This window comes from Protopterus annectens, chromosome 11.part0 (genome assembly GCF_019279795.1).
Source record: "Protopterus annectens isolate FY-2018-M chromosome 11.part0, PAN1.0, whole genome shotgun sequence".
Lineage (NCBI taxonomy): Eukaryota > Metazoa > Chordata > Ceratodontiformes > Protopteridae > Protopterus > Protopterus annectens.
In genome coordinates this window covers 241,587,455-241,605,997 of record NC_056745.1, presented here as the reverse complement: position 1 = coordinate 241,605,997, position 18,543 = coordinate 241,587,455, and the positions used below count along the sequence as shown (strand labels likewise).

The 18,543-nt window shown below is 41.8% G+C and overlaps 1 protein-coding gene across 2 annotated transcripts in view; it reads right to left on the bottom strand.

The window, feature by feature from the left end:
• Nucleotides 1-18,543, bottom strand: part of LMNTD1 (lamin tail domain containing 1) — a 1,453,405-nt gene that overhangs the window by 167,292 nt on the left and 1,267,570 nt on the right. For both annotated transcript variants that reach the window (XM_044087661.1, XM_044087662.1), the window contains exon 13: nt 3,008-3,127. In XM_044087661.1, coding sequence (XP_043943596.1) covers nt 3,008-3,127 — 120 coding nt within the window. The remainder of the gene's footprint in view (nt 1-3,007; nt 3,128-18,543) is intronic.

Sequence of the window (18,543 nt, the reverse complement as noted above, 5' to 3'; positions counted from 1 at the left end):
CGGGAGTCCCCAGCCGGGGACGAAGACAAAGATTTAGCCTTAATAGGAACATCCAAGGTTTTCTTATGGGCTCTAGGAGGGGTTGAGACCTCCAACCCAGAAATAGCCTCTGAAAAGGGAGATTTTAGAAGTCCCTTCAGTATCAGCTTGTTTTACCTTTCCGACAAGGTTCTATTAGAAAAGTTCTCACAAATAGTACAGGGTGGGTCAACAGACAAATGGGAAGCTCCCAAACAATAAACACACAAAGAGTGTGCATCAGAAGTAGGCAGTTTGTGTCCACAATCAGAACACGGCTTAAACCCTGGACTACCTTTTTTATCTGCCATGACAGCAAATTAAATAATAGAAAAGTACCAACAATGGTACAAGAGAGTACCCGAAGGTATGAGAGAAAAAAGGAAAAAGATTACCAATGATGGTAAAGAGAGAATACCTCGCGGTAAAAGTAGTAATGAAAAAGCAGTAAAACCTGAAGAAATTATGAACGCTAGATGCGATAGGGTAAGAGACAATAAAATATGAACTTTTCTGACAGAAAAGTAATCTTTAAAGCTATTAAACAACAATTGACTGTACTTAGCTTAGGAGAAGTAGCTTGACACGAATGAATGGCAACACGGCAAACGAAATCTGAGGTAACAGGGAGAGGGGGATTGTGGGTATGAGTTTAGCTCAAGAGTTTGAAGCTGATGCGAGCTTGGAAAATGGCCGGCTTGGTTCCGAGCTCGGAACCGATACCCATGCGTAAGGAATGAACGAGGATTAACAATATCAGATCCATGGTTATAGGCCCTTTTGGTTATCAAAATGTCGCTTTAGGAGTTTAAAGTAAAAGCAGAAATATCTAATTACAAACTCCTCATGTGCTTGTCACTGCACAAGCTAGCTGCTCTTTGCATAACTGAGTTCAGGGGAAAGTCTTTATTAGAGAAAATGTCACTTCTGGGTACCTGCATTTATACAGGGCACTGCTACAACCCACTGCATGACAAGCAGCATCATGCATACATATAGAGGCTCAAAACAACCAGTAAAAAAGTGAAATGGTTCCTGGCCCATCACAACAAGCACAATCTAAGTTTCTTAAGTGATTTACAGCACAAAATTTGACCAGGCTACCCTCCACTGCAACCAGAGTGCAGCACTAACCCTTCCAGGCTCTTAAAACACAAAATGGACCTGAAACGAAAGAAATAACATACTTAAACAACACAGCTGAGTAAAAGTACAGGAAATGATCAAATTCAATAACAGGCTAAAAAGCAGAGGCAGTGTAAAGGCAGGTGTTCAGAAAATCAGTTTTAAATGCCACTTCATCTGCATCCGTCTGAGTTGGTGGTATCTTAGGTAAATACAAAGAATCCCATGGCCCTTACAAGAAAAGTGGCAAGGCTCTTTATTTAAAATCTATTTGTATTACACATTAAATGAATTGATAAAAATGTATAGCTATGGAAATACATATATGCATATCTATATCTTTAAAATTAATATAATTAAATAAGCATTAACTGAGCAAAAAAATATCATTATCAATAGAAGATAAAGACCATTTATCATAGGTTATGTCTAAATAAATATCCATTCTTAATTACTTCTTATAAATTTTAGTAAGACAACAAAAAAACTTCATTTCTGTTTAAACGATAACTTTATTTTTATAAAGTTCTACCCCTCTTCCATTCCTTATAATGCAGCATCTCTAAGAATCTCTCCATCGATATTTCCCACAAACATGCATATAATAAGGACTTTATTTTTTGCCATTTCTTTTATTTGTGATATCTGTTTACTATTTTCCCCCAAATTTCTATAGTTCAATTACAGTTCAGAAACATAAAAACATGCTTGTTTTACTTCTTTGCAGTGCCTTTTTATCCATTGATATAGTAAAAATAAAATCTATGTATTGCTGCATCATACCATTTCCTTTTTTTTCAAATTAAAACAAAACACAAAACAAACTGTAAAAAACAACTAAAAGTGATATGTTGCAGACCAGAAACTGAAACAACAAAACTGTAAAAACACGTGTAATAAGGGCTTTCATTCAAATACAGTCACTTGAATTTCATCAGACAAGCTTTCAGTTATACATAACTAAATATTTTGTACTCTTTTGCTCTTACTATCAAAACTGCATTGTCAAAATAGATTATATTTCTACTACATCACCTTCCCAACAAGGGCTTTCAACATAATTTAAAAACATAGATGTCAAAAACAGTAATGGAGTTAATAAACCTATCACCTTATTTTATTTGTTTCTATTATGAAAGCCAATTTACTGAAAGTCGATAGATTAAAAAAATGCCCAAAAAACAAAAGGGTAAATAACTCCCTTTTCTTGTGTTTTGCAGGGACAAGCCCAGTGCACCCTCCTGTCATGAAGCAAATGGTGCATGTATGTATGTATGTGTGTGTGTGTGTGTGTGTGTGTGTGTGTGTGTGTGTGTGTGTGTGTGTGTGTGTGTGTGTGTGTGCGCGCATGAGTGTGTGCATCTGTGTATGTGCATGTGTGCATGAGCACACATACATGTACCATATAGACCTGTGTGTATGCATCCACAAGTAAAATTATTGAATAATATCACTGTTTGCAATAGGGTATTGAGATAATAGGTATATAAAAAGAACCATATAAAACAAATTCTGTTTTGTTTCTCTGAGTATAATATATAAATACATACAAACACACACACACACACACACACACACACACACACACACACACACACACACACACACACACACACACACACACACACACACACATATATTTCCGTAATAAAGGATTGTGCGTTCTTTAAAATAGCAGAACACAAATAGTATTAGATAGGCAGTACTATGTATTATTTAGCACAAACATAATTCTGTTATGAATAGTGGATATTAAAACAGAGCGAGAGAGAAAGAGGGAGAGTGAGAGAAATGGGAACAGTGAGAGAAAGACAGAGACAGACAGAGAGACAGGCAGACAAACCGAGACCAACAGATTACTAACCTGGCCATTAGGTTTACAAAGAATTGTTGTACATTCTGTACCAGTTCCAAACTTGTGCATTTCTTTCCAAAGCAAATCCAGTGGAGGGTTGTGTGAGGCTTTAGAGGCTGCTGCCCATACCTAATAAATATTAACCAATAGTGAAACAACTTATGCTGAGCATGAATCTATAGTGAATTATGATAATTAAACATTAGTCCTGAGCCACTATAGCATTCTCAAACAACATTTTTGCAGAATTTATAAAATGCACAATCAGATATAGGTCTTCAGTAGTTAGCATAATGTTTATAGTTTTACCAGCACCAGGCAAATTAATGGATTCTAACACTCATTTACTCTGTCCTGACCTGCAGTATTGTTTTGAAGCAGATGGATTTTTTTGTTTGCTTTATTCCCTACCATCTAGTGATAGCCACATTACCTGTACGTTTCCTTGTATGCAAAACTCACTTTTCCATAAGCAAACTGTCTTCTGATGTTCAATCATTGGGTTGGTCCAGTGAAAAGGGTGAGAGGCAGTGGTTCAGGCAGTTAGAAACACATTGATATTTCAGGTCTCATATAAACCCTATCAGGCGTTCAGCTAGTAAATATCATTTTGCCTTCATAGCTAGGAGAACATAATTGAATCTGGTTCACTGTTTTCAATTATTGACTGAGGAGGATGTTTTATTTCTCTCTGTCAGCAGAAACACTGATATTCTGCTATGCAGAAAGATGCCAGACAACTCAAAGGGAGAACACATGCATGGACAAGGACATGAAGTGCCTATAGTTGCCCAGATGGCAAGAGACAAAAGGGTGGCACTAAAAAGGTAGTATGTATGGGGGAAGGGGGTAATGATGAATAGCGTGACTCAGGTACTAATACTAAGACTAGTGGTATTCAGCATATCTGTGTCAGATATAGCAAGAGGAAGACAAGTGGAGTTTGTGGATACAAAAAGAAATGCATGCAACAAATGTTGTAATAGGCCTAAGAGGGATCCTAGGGTGACTAGCTACCTGGACAGATAAATGGCAAGTGGGATACAGTACAGCAAAGCATAATGTCATGCACATCAGGTGCAAGAAACAAAAACAGAATTATAAGATACATGGAGTCTTGGAAAAATACAGAGGAACAAAGTAACAAGGAAGTGATTGACACTCAAAGAATGAAATACCAGGAAAAGAATGTAAGACGGCACGGAAAAATCAACAAAATGCTGTGAAGTAAAGTATTGAGAATAGATTCCAGAGTAGCACAGGACATTTTCTTCTTCTTTTTTCATGCATTTATTTTTAAATGAGTAAACCACACCTCTCAACTTCTTTGCTCATGAATGCTGGACAAAGACAAAAGTAATGGGGGAACAAAGGCCGACAATCAAGGATAATTTTAAATATTACTCTAATTTATTTCAAAAGTTAACAGAACAACAGGCTTTGCATCAATATGCATTTTTTTTTGAACAATAAGAACTGTGAAACTCTAATGTCCTGCAATATTGACTGACTACATACTAATTAACCAAAGAAACAAAGGTTTTATGAGAGCAGTGCAAACATATGAGGTAAAATCAGGGTGAGGGGGTCTTCCACAGCATCAGTGACAGATGAATGATATGAGCTAAACCCACTATGCACAGGCCTGTTTTCAGAGCATAATTAGTAGCAACATCTGGTCAAGTGACTTACTCATTGTGACACGGTAGACAAATAGATGGACTTTCTACATACACATCTTATTGGAAATGACAGATATGCCCTGGAGCTCTGGTAGATGACACCTATTAAAAATCCATAGACTGCGACAGACAATGGATACAACTATGCCCTATCACAAACCCGGGTCATTGTGGAACATGTTTTAGTTGCCTAGATGTAGCTGGTGGTGGTGTACTGCAGTACGACCCCAGCACATTTGTTAAGATATTTTCAGTATGTGCAATGTTACATAAAATGGTAGTAAGGAAGCAGTTGCAACAAGGTGACCATATGCAGAAGGAACATCTACAAGCTCACCAGACAATGGAGGGTGACCCATATAAGGCATGACAGATCAAGCAGCAAGGGATGACCATGCCAGAAGGCGGCAGGTACATTATGCCATGGCGCTAACAAAGAGGCAGTTGTTCAGACATGGCTGCGCCCCATAGTAAAGCATATACACCACATCAAACCCAATCCTAGATTGTGCCTCCCCATACATAGCCAGACCACACTGTGCATCAGACACAGGCAACCCAAGTAATTAACTACAAAAGACAAGGCACATTTATTATCATTTTGGTAGAGAGGGGGAATGAGTATGTAAGGTCTTCAACAGGGAAATATATGAGTGCCATAGAAACAGAGTAGAATAGAGTGCAGTGTGAGTTTGAGATGGAAGTGCAAGAGACTATTGGAAAATACTTTGGAAAGGGCCACTATCACTGGTGTGTTTTTTTTTTTGAGCTAGGGTTGTGCTACTGTGCATGTGTGTGTGTGTGTGTGTGTGTGTGTGGGGGGGGGGGCAGATGATATGACACTGTGGATTGATCATAAAGACAGGTACAGGGCACCCATGAAAAGTGATAGCATCCCATGCATGTCCTTGTACACATTAACTCTCTCTCCCAGGAGTTGCACACACATGGTAACACAGCCTTGACAAGAAGTGGAAGTGTTGTGTGACCATGCGTGTGCACATCTTCACACTCAATGTTGCTGACAAAGTGATGAAACTGTGTGAGTGTGACCCAGGCATCCCACATTTGCGTTAGGCACCTTCATTGGAGCCAGTGGTGGAGTGGCTCTTGGACACATGCCCACCACACAATCTTGGAGCACAAGAGGTGCTGCTTTGTGCCAGTAGGACACAGTAGTAGTAGTCAGTTGTCTTGTCTCATTCACAGAAAATTCAACCCTGTTCATATTCAGTACAACTTGGATCTATGGATGGGTAATAGAAAATTTACCCAGGACTGCCCCCTGTGCTGCTAACAGACAGAGACCATTCCTAAATGATTTGCCCCATGAATGGGTCCCCTCAAATAATCTATGGTATTATCCCAGTTATTTTCACTAAGGGTAATATATAATTATTAACCATGAGCTGGGTAAAATAAATCTAACACCAAATGTGATAGGTTACATCAAGCACCAAAAGGGAAATTGGCTAGGTTTAAAATGGCCCACAAGGGCAGCTAGCCTAGTACTTACCTATGAACCTAAGTAGGTGATAGGATATGTCAATAAGGTCACACATACGTGTTGTGTGCTCCCTCAGATCATTACATACACCCTGCAGTACATATACCATCTCTGCAAAAACTGATGTGCTGCTAGCCTACATCTCAAAAATCGCTTGGAGCATTCTCTGGTTTGTAGACATTGCCACAGCCAGTTCCCTTGAAGAGTTGTACTCCTGAATTTACAGTCACTTGTACACACATCCTCATAAAGACATCCCCACACCTTATGGAGCTTGGAGCAAACAATGAGGCCTAAGCCACTGGGGGAGACTCACTTCCCAGACTGCATGCATCATTGTCAAGTACCCCTATGTTTGTAATCTATATACTGCGGGTAATAGCCACAGGTCCACAGCTGTGCCCACATCACAGGCATTTGATGTCATTTGCGCATTCACTATGCCCAACAATGCACTCCCTGTCCATGCTAGCTGTTCACTCCATTACTGTACAGCTCATCTCTGATATAAGGCAGTGGTATTCCTAATGTGGTAGAGCCAGACAGAACATCATCAGTATGGACACCAGCATAAAATACCCAGTATAAGTAAAACTAATCACCTTCATTTTACTCCCTGTGCAAAAGTAATAGGAATATGTCACAGTGGCCATAATGAAAATGATAATCTTACCTTGTGCAGTTACTCATGCCCTTTGCAGTCCTGATATATCCAGACAACAGGACAAACAAGATTTCACTGTCATACACATCAGAATGTAGTGTATACATTATTGAGTCAGGCGGATGGAATAGCACACCTCTTTGGGGCTATGATGAGTCTAATTTCCCCTGACAAATAATAAATTCACTCAATGATCAGCCTCCAGTTGCCCTTCCCTTCTGTGCAAGACAGGCAGCATGGTTTGGTGCATCATGAATCATGTCGGTGGCCCTGAGTCAGACCTATGCATAATATTGGTCCCAGCTACCAACAACGTTTATGTCTTCTACAATATCCTGCCAAGCGCAGCCATGGTGGAGCCAGTTAGCATTCTCTTAGAGAAACATCTGTCAGCTCAGCTATGGAGATGGATGGCCTGTAAAAAAAAACTCATTCTCTGAGGGGAACAAATTGCATTTTTGAGTTTTCCCTTTGCCAGATGGACTGCTGTATAGGTAAGGAGTACAATTTGTGAGCATTTGTCACTGTGTAATGGTTGTCAAATGACAACCAGTAGTCATTTAAGTTGATTGTGCCCCTGTCTTGCAGATGAGTACACACAGGACTTTGCTACAGTTGGATAACCATGAATACACATGTATCAGTATCATTCTGCCATACACACAGATTAAATACAACAAAAGCATGTATTCCAGAAGAAAATGTTATGGATAGTAAGCATCGCCTATCCAGTCCATGTGCTTTCCTTGTATAGACACTCGGGTATCCTAGTACATACATTGTTTGAATGATAGCAATAGAAGGCAGCTGTACTATGTCAGTGTGATGTATGCAGCCCTGTAATTTCTTGTTCCTTCACAACACTCAGACTAGTATAGGAACATACAGTGTACTGATCTTAACAACTAATGTAGTACACATACTTGTTCACACAAGTTGTCATCAGTCACACATATGCTACAAGTCACTCAAAAGCAGCACTATACCCCACTCATGACACTATGGTAGGGTACTGCTGTGCACATATGACTGTCCCAGAGCAACAAACATATGTGTGTTACAAGGTGCTATTAAGTGCTGCCTGTATGCATTCTTGTGGGCTCTTTCACTGATTACCTTTTTCAGTACTCATGCTATTTTTTCCTAGGTTTCCCTCAGAATTACATTCTTGTACAGTGTTAATCTAAACACTAACAACCTATTTTCACACAGCATTTGACTAAAAACACTTTTTCAACCATGCAGCAAAGGAAGTGAGGTGTATAACCTACCTCAACAATTAACAATGCAGCTTTTTTCCCTTCCAATCTACTTCACACAGGTGTTCAGGGTTTCTCATCACAGCTCCACATCTTCTTTCATATTGCAATAAGGCTCTATGTGGCCGCTGGGGGTTACATCTTGTAGATCATGTACAAGGCATTAGAATAAATTCCTTGTAATTGCATTGGTGTAATACATCAGAAGTATAGTACAGTGAGTACACTGGACATTCACAGGAAGTGTACTTAGAATTCCCTACATTATATCACTAGCTCAGCGTACATAGATGTAATACTGGCATAATGCTTAAGGTGTTTAGGTTCATAGGTTCATAGGTCCGTACTAGGCTATCTGCCCTAGGGCATTTATAATCCTAGCCAGAGTGTGTGTGGCTTTCACCACCCCTTAGGATGAGAATACTACTCCCATTTAGGGTTTAGTTTGCTGTGCCTCTGTCTAGTAGTGACACAGAGATGACCCCCGGGGTAAACCTACGATCTCCCATCCACTCGTCAAGATTTCTCTTGAATAGAGTTAGTGAGGGGCTCTGCCTAACATGGATTGGGATTCTGTTCCAGAGTGTAGGGAGCCTCTGGGTTATGAATCTGTCCCTCCAGCACGTCCTATTTATTTCTGTGTTGAGGTTTAAGTCTCTTGCTCTCGTGGCTCTGATGGATTTGGATTTTCTGAGATGGAGCATGTCCATTAATTCTGGATTGGACATGGCCTTGTACGTCAGGCACAGGTCACCTCTGAGTAGGCGGTATGCGACTGAATAGAGCTGGAGTTTTTTCAGTCGGGCAGCATATGACATATGTTTAAGACCCTTTATCCTCTTGGTGAGGAACTTTTGGGGTCTTTCCAACTGCAGGTGTTGGGTAAGATACATCCCAAATGGGGCATTGTACTCAATCATTGGCCTGATAACAGAAGAGTACAGGGGCACAATGACCTCTCTTGATCTAGATGTGAAACCCTTCATGATAAGGTGGGCAATATAGAAGGTCTTCCTAACCACTTTGGCAATGTGAGTGTCAAATGAGAGGTTACTGTCAACCTGGGTCCCTAGGTCCCTGATTACCTCTTCCGTACTTAATGGATTACCACCTATGTGGTAATTTGTGGGTACCTTGTTTTTCCCAAAGGGTATGACTATACATTTTTGGCATTCAGCTTAAGGCCATGGCTCTGGCACCAATTATCCATTTCTATGAGGCCTCTCTGAAGGATGTTTGTGTCCGCTGGAGTATCAATTATGGCCCAGTTTGCAGTCATCTGCGAACTTTGTCAGCCACAATCCTCCTATGTTTGCCTGTACCTCGGAAAAATAAATGCCGAACAAGAGGGGTCCCAGGACTGAGCCCTGTGGGACACCGCTTGTGACTGGCTTAGAGTCTGACATAGCTCCAGCAACTCTGACCCTGTGGGTTCTGTCCTTAAGCCAGTTTGCAACCCATCTTGTGACATATGGGTTTACATTTAAGCTGGTGAGTTTGTCTATGATGCCCGAATGGGGTATTGTGTCAAAGGCTTTTGCAAGGTCAAGGTAGGCTGTGTGAACTGCCTTACCCTCATCAATGGCCTTAGTGACTGTTTCAAAAAAGTCGACCAAGTTCAAAAGGCAGGATCTGCCCTTGACAAAGCCAAATTGGGTAGGATCCAATGTCTGTAGGTCCCCATTGTCTTTGTTTATGAGTTCCATAATGATCCTCTCCATAGCTTTGCAGGCCAGGCTCGTCAAGCTTATGGGGCGGTAATTTCCAGGGTCCGTAGAAGCACCGCCTTTGTGAAGTGGGACCACTGTTGCCATACGCCACTCTTTGGGTACGTATCCTGTAGTGAGGCTAAGATTAAACAGCAGCCTTATGTGTGGGTTTAGTTCCTCTTGGAGTTCATGTAGCACACAGCCCGGGACACCGTTGATGCTGTGTTTTTAGCTTTAGAGAGGGTGGCTCTCACCTGGGCATCTGAGATGCTAGGGAGGCTACACTCTGCTGGGATAGTTATTTCTCCTTTTGGGGGGGGGGGAGAAATTTGCAATGAACCTGTCTGCCAGAATGTTGGCAATGTCAGTGGGTTCAGTGTATTTTATGTCATTTTGGACTAACTCTGAGCATATCTGGGAGTTTCCACCCAGGTTTCTAACATAGCTAAAGAAGGCCTTGTGATTGTCTTTTGTGTCTTTTGCGATTTTTCTCTCAAAGTTGGCCTTGGATGATTTTATGAGTGATCATAGTTTTTTGCTAGTACTGATCAGAGATGCCTTCCCTTTTAGGGATTTTGCTCTGTCATGTAGTAGCTTCCTCCTTCTGTTGTAAAGTTTGTTTATGGCTGGGGTCCACCAGACCGGTGCCTGTCTTTGGGGAATGGGTCTTGGTTTTATTTGGGATTGCATGATCCATACATTCTTGAAGGTGCCCGTAGAAGGCATTTGTAAAGGATTCAGCAGTGTGGGTTGTGGTTTCCACTGGCCCAGGGACCTTGAAGGATACCACTTCAGTCTTAAGAAGTGTGAAGTTGGCTTTTGAGAAGTTCTTCACTGTGGTCTTTTGTGCAGGGGGTGGGGGCGGGATGTGGATTTCCAGTGAGATTAATTTATGGTCTGATCTTACCAATGAGGGATATACTTCCGGTGTGGAGCATTTTGTCCCCATGTTTGTGATGATAAGGTCTAGTATATTGTCTCCACTTGTGGGAATGGTGACTAGTTGTTCCATCGCATTTGAGTGTATGAATTCTAGGAACTTTTGGGCTAGGGTGTTGGGGCTTGAGTAATGTTCCCAGTCTATGTTTGGGTAGTTGAAGTCTCCCAATATGATGGTATTTGGAGAGACATTCATACTCTCCAGTGTCTTCAGGAAGGCTGTGTGGGGTTCCTGAGTTTGAGAGGGTGGTCTGTAGCATGCTACAAACTGTAAGGCAGTTTTGCCTATGGTTAGTTGCACCTGGATGGTCTCCGATGCTTCGTGCGTTGCCACTAACCTGGAGATGTGGGTATCTTTGATGAATATGGATACTCCCCCTCCTTTTGTGGTTTGGTCCAAGTTTTGGGGCCGGAAAGCATGATATGAGGTAAAACCTGATAGTGCTGGGGTGCTCTCAGGAGCCCTAAACCAGGTTTCAGTCACTGCACAGACATCAATGTTCTCCATACTGAGGAGGGCTTCGAGGGCATGCATCTTGAGGTTTAGACTTCTGGCATTGAGCAGCATTACCCTTAGTTTTTTTCCACTTGTGTTTTCTAGGGAGGTAGGTTTGTCATTTGAGCCTTGCCTAAAAAAGGCACTATGGGGGTGGCAAGAGCCTTGGCCAATATCCGGAAGCCCAGGGGTGACAGGTGCAAGCCATCCCTTGTGAAGCAGCATGGCTTGTCGAGCATGTCATCCCAAGCAGACAGACATTGGATCCCCTTAGAATGACACCAGTAATTAAGCCAATTGTTAAAACTGATCATTTTGTCTTTGTACTGTGGCATCATTCTTGGTGAGGGTAAGATACTGCTCAGGGTCAGGGTCATACCGGTCTGGGCTACATAATCAGAGAGCTCCTTTATGTCTCTTTTTATGTAGTCCAGGGAGGTACGTCTCAGGTCGTTCACACCGGCATGTACAATGACTGAGTCATATTTGTACTTGCTGTGGAGTGACCTGAGTGCTTGTACATGGTTTGATCCTCACTTTTAGGAAATTAGCTAGGCTTAAAATGGCCTGCAAGGGCAGCTAACCTTATACTTTTTGGGAATGCAAGGTTTCAATGCCTTCCACACTTTTTCTCGGAGAATTTCCATTCTCTGCAACAGGCTTCTCATTCATGTGAAGCAGAGTTCTTCTCTAGCCCTATTTAAGCACAACTTGGACTAATGTATGGGCAATCAGAAATTTACCCATGGTCTCTTACCTATGTCACTGATGGACAGAGGCAGTCAGTAAATCAACCTCTATATAAATCAAATTTGTGGGTCACATTTAGGCTGCACAGCTAGGCTTATAAGGGCCCTAGCGGTCATTAACCTAGTACACACCTATGAGCCTATGTCACCATATATCCCTGGGTTGCCGGTAGTCACCTGTGCAGCTCCCCTATGTATTTTCATAATATTACTGTTGGGGTAGTTTTAGTAGCATAGCCTCATGTTTATCTTCTAATGCTAATGCGTTTTATTTTTTGTCTGCATTCCCTCCCACTGTCCTGTTTTTAAATATATTCGACTTGCTTGTTATGTTATTTATCTCCTTTTTTTGTATTTCTATAATATGGCAGCTACCACAGCTGAGACTGTTGCTTCACTGCATACCACCAGTCTTCACAAACGTATACCTCTTGGAGCACCTTTGCCTGTGCCTGCAGGTGCCACCTCTGCATTACCTTCCACAGGAGAAGCTGTAGCGCCTCCTCTTCTGTCCTTTCACCATCTTGGAGTGCTGTTGCTCCTGTTGGTGGCTCTGTCATGGGTGATCATCAGCATATCACCCACAGGTAGCTTGCAGAGATGATGGAGGAGCTAGTGGACTGGTGCTCTGATGTCCACATCAACCACCGTGAAAGACCGCGACTTGCAGAGTCCCTTAACTGCCTGCCACTGGCTCCATCTGAGCCAGGTTCCAGTAGTGAGGGAACATAAGGTGGTGTATATTCTCCTGGTGGGTATGATGTGGGCAGGATTATGAATCATCCTGGTGTTTCCCTCCCTTTAGTGCCATTACACTACTTTGTTGTCCAGTGCCCCCCATCACATTTGTCTTCTCTTTGTTTGTCTTTTGTATAAAACTGTCATTTCCGCCCATCCATGTATCAGCACCTCTTCTGCCAGTTTTGCCTGTGTTATATGTTTGTGTGTTTGCCCCTGCTAACTACTCTCACCTTATATCCTTCCTCACCCTGCCTTCTATCTATACAGAAAATGGGTACCTGCCCCCCAAATACCTTTCCTTACTTCCCACATCCTACTTATTCCTGAACCTGTTTCCATTATCTGCTTCCTACTGTCATTTAATCTAATTTTTATACTTTAATCTGGTAAAAAAATACATTTCAAATGTGGAAAGAGCACTTTAAGGCTGATAGTTGCTTTTATTATGTTGCCACTTTTGTGCATGCATGAAAACACTGAGCCACATTACATTCTGTTCACCAGTTGTGCTTGTCACATTTCAGAATCTCATTCTGCTCAGGCCCTGCTCTGACTGTGAGCTGAATTCTTAAGCTGTTGTTTGAGCTATATATTTTCATTGTGTAACTTGTTAATCATTCTTTATTTGCTCAGCTCAGAAGAGCATCGTGCCCAATGGCTGGCTCATTGCATCTTTATGAATTCTGAATTCCAAAGTCTGTGTGTACATATGTGTGTTTTACACACACACACATATATATATATATATATATATATATATATATATATATATATATATATATAGGTGTGTGTGTGTGTGTGTGTGTGTAAGTGTGTGCATATAGATTCATAGGTTCATAGGTAGGTACTAGGCTATCTGCCCAAAGGCATTTATAAACCTAGCCGGAATGTGTTGGCTTTCGCTGCCCCCTTAGAGTAGTTCCCTGTGCCTCTGTCCAGCAGAGCCATTGAAGTGATCCCTGGGGTAAACTTTCTGTTTCCCATCCACTTGTCAAGGTTTCTCTTGAAGAGGGTTGAATGTTGTGTTACCACCATGCGTTTCACTGCCAAGTCTTGAACCCAGGACCCTGTGCACTACAGTCAGAGCAACATACCACTATGCCAAATCAGCATATGTATGTGTAGATGCACTACAAGTGTAAGTGAATAGGTAGGCTCACATGAAAAAATGTCCATGTGTGTGTATGTATCGCTATGTTGAATTAATTTCACATAGACCAGTTGCCATAGATGCATCTTTATATTGCTATGTTAAATGAATTTCACACAGACCAGTTGCATAATCATTACGGTCTTTGCCTCTCATGCACAAAGTCTAAGATTTGATCCTGATCTCTGGCCAATGCCATTATGGAGTTTACATGTTAGCCCTTTGTTTCTTTGGGGTTCTTGCCATCTTCCAAAAAAAAAGAAAACAGAGTGATTCCACCTCAAACTCACCCGAGAATGAAGTGTGGAGAGCAGCACAGACTCTAGATGGTGCCTGCAGGGGAAAGAGTTCTGTAGTTCTATAGACTAACATCTTTGGCAGTCAAGTGGGGTAAGCAATATCCTCAAGATAGAAGAATATGGATCACAGACTGTGCACCACTCAATGGTGCAAAAATTGGCTCTATGTGATTTGGTCATGTTGGGTAATGTCACCAAAAATGAGCATGAGTATTTGAAAGTGATAAATGGATTGAGGATGTGTCCTACTGTGACCTATGCAAGGGACCCATGCTAATGGTGGAAGGGGTGTATATGGCCTTATTGGCAGCTGTTGAGTGAAAGCTGGACATAAAAGTGTGTACATGGCCCTATTTGCAGCTGTTGAGTGATAGTTGGACGTAAAACCAAATGACCTGCAACACATCACTCAGTATAGATTCACTGACAGGACACAGCTTGGAAGTGGATAACATAATGGTAAAGAGAAGTCTGTACATCCTATGTATACAGGATACAAGATGGAAGGACAATGTAGCAAAGGCACTTGACTTGGGATCCAGAGTCTGCTACTCAGGAGGAGGCCAGACTAGAAATGATGTGGGAATTATGGTGTAGGAGAGGCTTCAGAAGACAGTGAATTAGTGATAGACTCATGATAAACAGACACCAGTACAAGAATAGGGCACTATTCATAATCTCAGCCTATGCCCCACAGCAGGGATGTGATAGTGAGGAAAAAACTGCATACGGGCTGAAGCTGCAGGACCTACCAAAGCATGTGCTGAACTAGTGACTAATGGTATCACCCACACTGATCCTGCAGTGATAGCAAACCTGCTAGTGGACAGATTTGGTGAACATTTCACTCACTTATCCCCTACAAACTTATCACGAACCTTGTCCCCAACTTACCCCCATTACTTATCCAAAGAGCAGGTCATTAAAGCCTTGTCTAAGGCAAAAAAGACATCCTCTATGGGACCAGATGGCATCCCAGGCTGTCTTCTAAACAAACTAAAACATGAACTAGCATTACCATTAAGTATCTTATTCAATCACAGCCTAATGACAGGCTTTGTTTCTTTGGAATGCAGAACAGCAATAGTTATTCCCCTCCACAAAGGAGGCTTAGCAACAGACCCAGGGAATTATAGACCCATAAGTCTGTCCAGTCTTATCTGTAAAGCCATGGAATGTATCATCATGGACCTCATAAATAAAGACATAGGTGACCTCCAAACCCTGGATCCAACCCCACTCAATTTCTTCAAGGAGAGATCCTGCCTGTTAAACCTGGTGAATTTCTTTGAAAATATGACCAATGCCACTGACGGGCAAATCAGTGCACACAGCATACCTTGGTTTTGCAAAAGCCTTTGACACAATCCCACACTCAGGCATTACCGACAAACTTTGCAAACTGAATATAAACCCCTGTGCTGTAAGATGGGTTGTCAACTGGCTCACAAAATGCTAACACTATCAAAAATGGGTGATTCCACATCAACCAGCAGACTAGTCACCAGCAGTGTGCCACAAGGGTCAGTGCTGGGCCCCCTACTGTTTGGTGTATACTTCTACTTATAGTTCAGGCCAAAATTAAGGGGCTGTGGCTGGCCAAGTTTGTGGATGACTGCAAACTGGGTGCAATTATTAAATCCCCAAATGATGTCAGTATACTTCAAGAGGGTCTTATGCAGACTGACTGGTGTCTTAGTCATGGTCTCAAACTGAATGCAAAGAAATGCATCACCATTCCCTTCGGTAAAAACAATGTCCCCTCACACTATCGAATTAACAACAATACCCTATGTACCTATGAAGTGGTAAGAGATCTGGGACTACAAATAGACTGTGACCTTAGCTTTGACCACCATGTGTCTACTGTAGTAAGGAAGGCTTTCCACATAGCACACTTGATTAGCAAAGCCATCACCTCTAGAGCAAAGGAGGTTATAACCCTTCTATACTCATCACTAATCAGGCCCACAACTGAGTTTAACACCCCTTTTGGTATGTACCATACAAAGCACCTGCAGCAATTGGAGAGATCTTAGAGGTTTCTAACTAAGAAGATCAAGGGACTCCAACACGTGCCTTTCCACAGACTGACTAAAGTCCCTGTCACTACACTCAGTATAGTATAGACTTCTTATGTGAGACTTATGACTGGCTTACAGAGCAATCTCTGACCCAAACCTAATGAATTTGCTGCACATCTGTAAATCAAATGGGACTAGAGCTATCCATTCCAGAGACCTAAATATGGCCTGCTTCTTGAATAGGAAGTGCTGAAGGGACAGATTTGTCTTCTGGTGACTGCTGCATCTTTGGAATAATCTGTCAATTCATGTGAATCAGATTACCTTTATGACACTTTTCAAAAGGAACGTGGACAAGTGGATGGGACACTGTAAATTCTTATCAGGGATAGCAGCCACAACCCTAGTGGACATGGGCAGTCATTACTAAATACAATCCTGGGTATTGACTAGGGTATCTATGGTATTACATTCGGATGAAATGGCTAGGCTTGAAATGACCTCCGGTTGGATAGTCTAGTAACCTCCTATGATCCTATTATTGTATGATCCTACTAAATAAACCAGGACAGCATGAATTGGTGTTCATAAGGGGTGATTTGAATGCACCTATCAAGACAGACAGAACAAAACTGAGGACTGACAGGGTAAACATGAGTAGGGCAACAGAAATAAGGAAGGAGAGGCCATTCTAGACTTCTGTCTGGCAAATGGCTTGATAGTGGCCAATACGTGGTTCAGGAAGAGATAAAGGAAGAAAGATGAAGAGAGAGTTACAAAATCACTCACAAGAGTGGCCAACATGCAACTCGGGTAGACTTATTTCCTAGTAAGAAAGGGGCATTGGGACAGAATCATTAATGCATCCCCAGTGAAACAGTCAGCCCAGAATGTAAACCACTGGTTGCCATAATCAGATGCAAGTGGTTTTCAGAGAAGACCCTAAGCTCAACAGCTCAGCTGAAGACCTAGAAGCTGTTAGGAGAGAAATCAGAGGAGTTCAAGGAATTACTCAGGGCTCTAGAACCTCAGGAAGAAGATGAACTAGGAAGAGATAAAAAAGAATGGCAGCACCTCAAAACAGCATGTGTGAGGGCTATAGAACAGATACACAGCTGAGTCAGGTATGGAAATAAAGTGCATAAGGAAAGGGGTAGTGGAATGCAGAAGTCCAGAAAGTCATCAAAAGAAATAAGGAAAAAGTGGGAGATAGAAGAGATGAACCAGGCTAAGAAGGAATACTGGTTGGCTAACAAAGAGGCTAATACCAGAGTTGCAATAGCAAAGAACAAGGCATCAGAGGCACTCTAACCGCTTCTGGAAAGTGACTTGGTAAATTATACAAAGAAATTCTATCAGGTTGCAATGCAAAGACAGAGAGATAAAAGAAGATAGTCAGACACCCTTTATAAGGGATATCTGTAACAACCTGCTTACCAGTCCACAAGATATCATAGGCAGATGGAAGGAGTACCTCCAGCAACTTCTGAATGAAGAAAACCCCACAAAAGTTGTACTACCGCGTTTATATTATGCTGTCGAAAACTTAAACTGTCGATAGCGTAATAATCGACAGGAAAATTTCAAAACCCCCGAACATCGAACACACACAAAAAAAAAAACAAAAAAACACCCAAACACAACACAAATTGCTCTATGCAGGGGGGCAAGGCCCCCTGCACCCCCCGCACCTCCCGCTACTTAAATATACCAACTTCGAGATCGCACTACATTGCAGTAAATGGAAATCTCCCCTTACAGAGATTTCCGATTACATGCGCAATGACTTTCGCTTTCGACATTTTGGTGCCAACAATATCAGCTTCGATATTGTCGGCCTTCGACAGGGTGAAGTAGACCCGTACTACCCCACACACAGCCTATGATGAAAGAAGAGGAGAAGAAGTAAGAACAGCACTAAGGAAAATAAAGTTTGGGAAAGCAGCAGCTCAGATGAGGTCATAGCAGATATGATAAAGATGTTGGGTGAGATAAGGGAAAAATGGCTCCTGAGGGTAGTCATAGAAGTATGGAGAGAAAGATGTATCCCAGATGACTGGAAAAAAACATATTAGTGCCACTGTTCAAGAACAAAGGGGATATTCACAGTTGTGGGCAGTATAGGGTATCAAACTCCTGTCACACTGCATGAGAATTCTGGAGACGGTGATTGATAAACAAATACACACAGTAGTAGAAAGTAAGATGGGAAATGAGCTGTTCAGATTCAGATCAGGATGCAGCACAACTGACCCAATGTTTGCAGTAAGACAAATAGCTGAGAAGAAACTAGGGATGAGGAGAGAGAACAAATGGGCAATCCTAG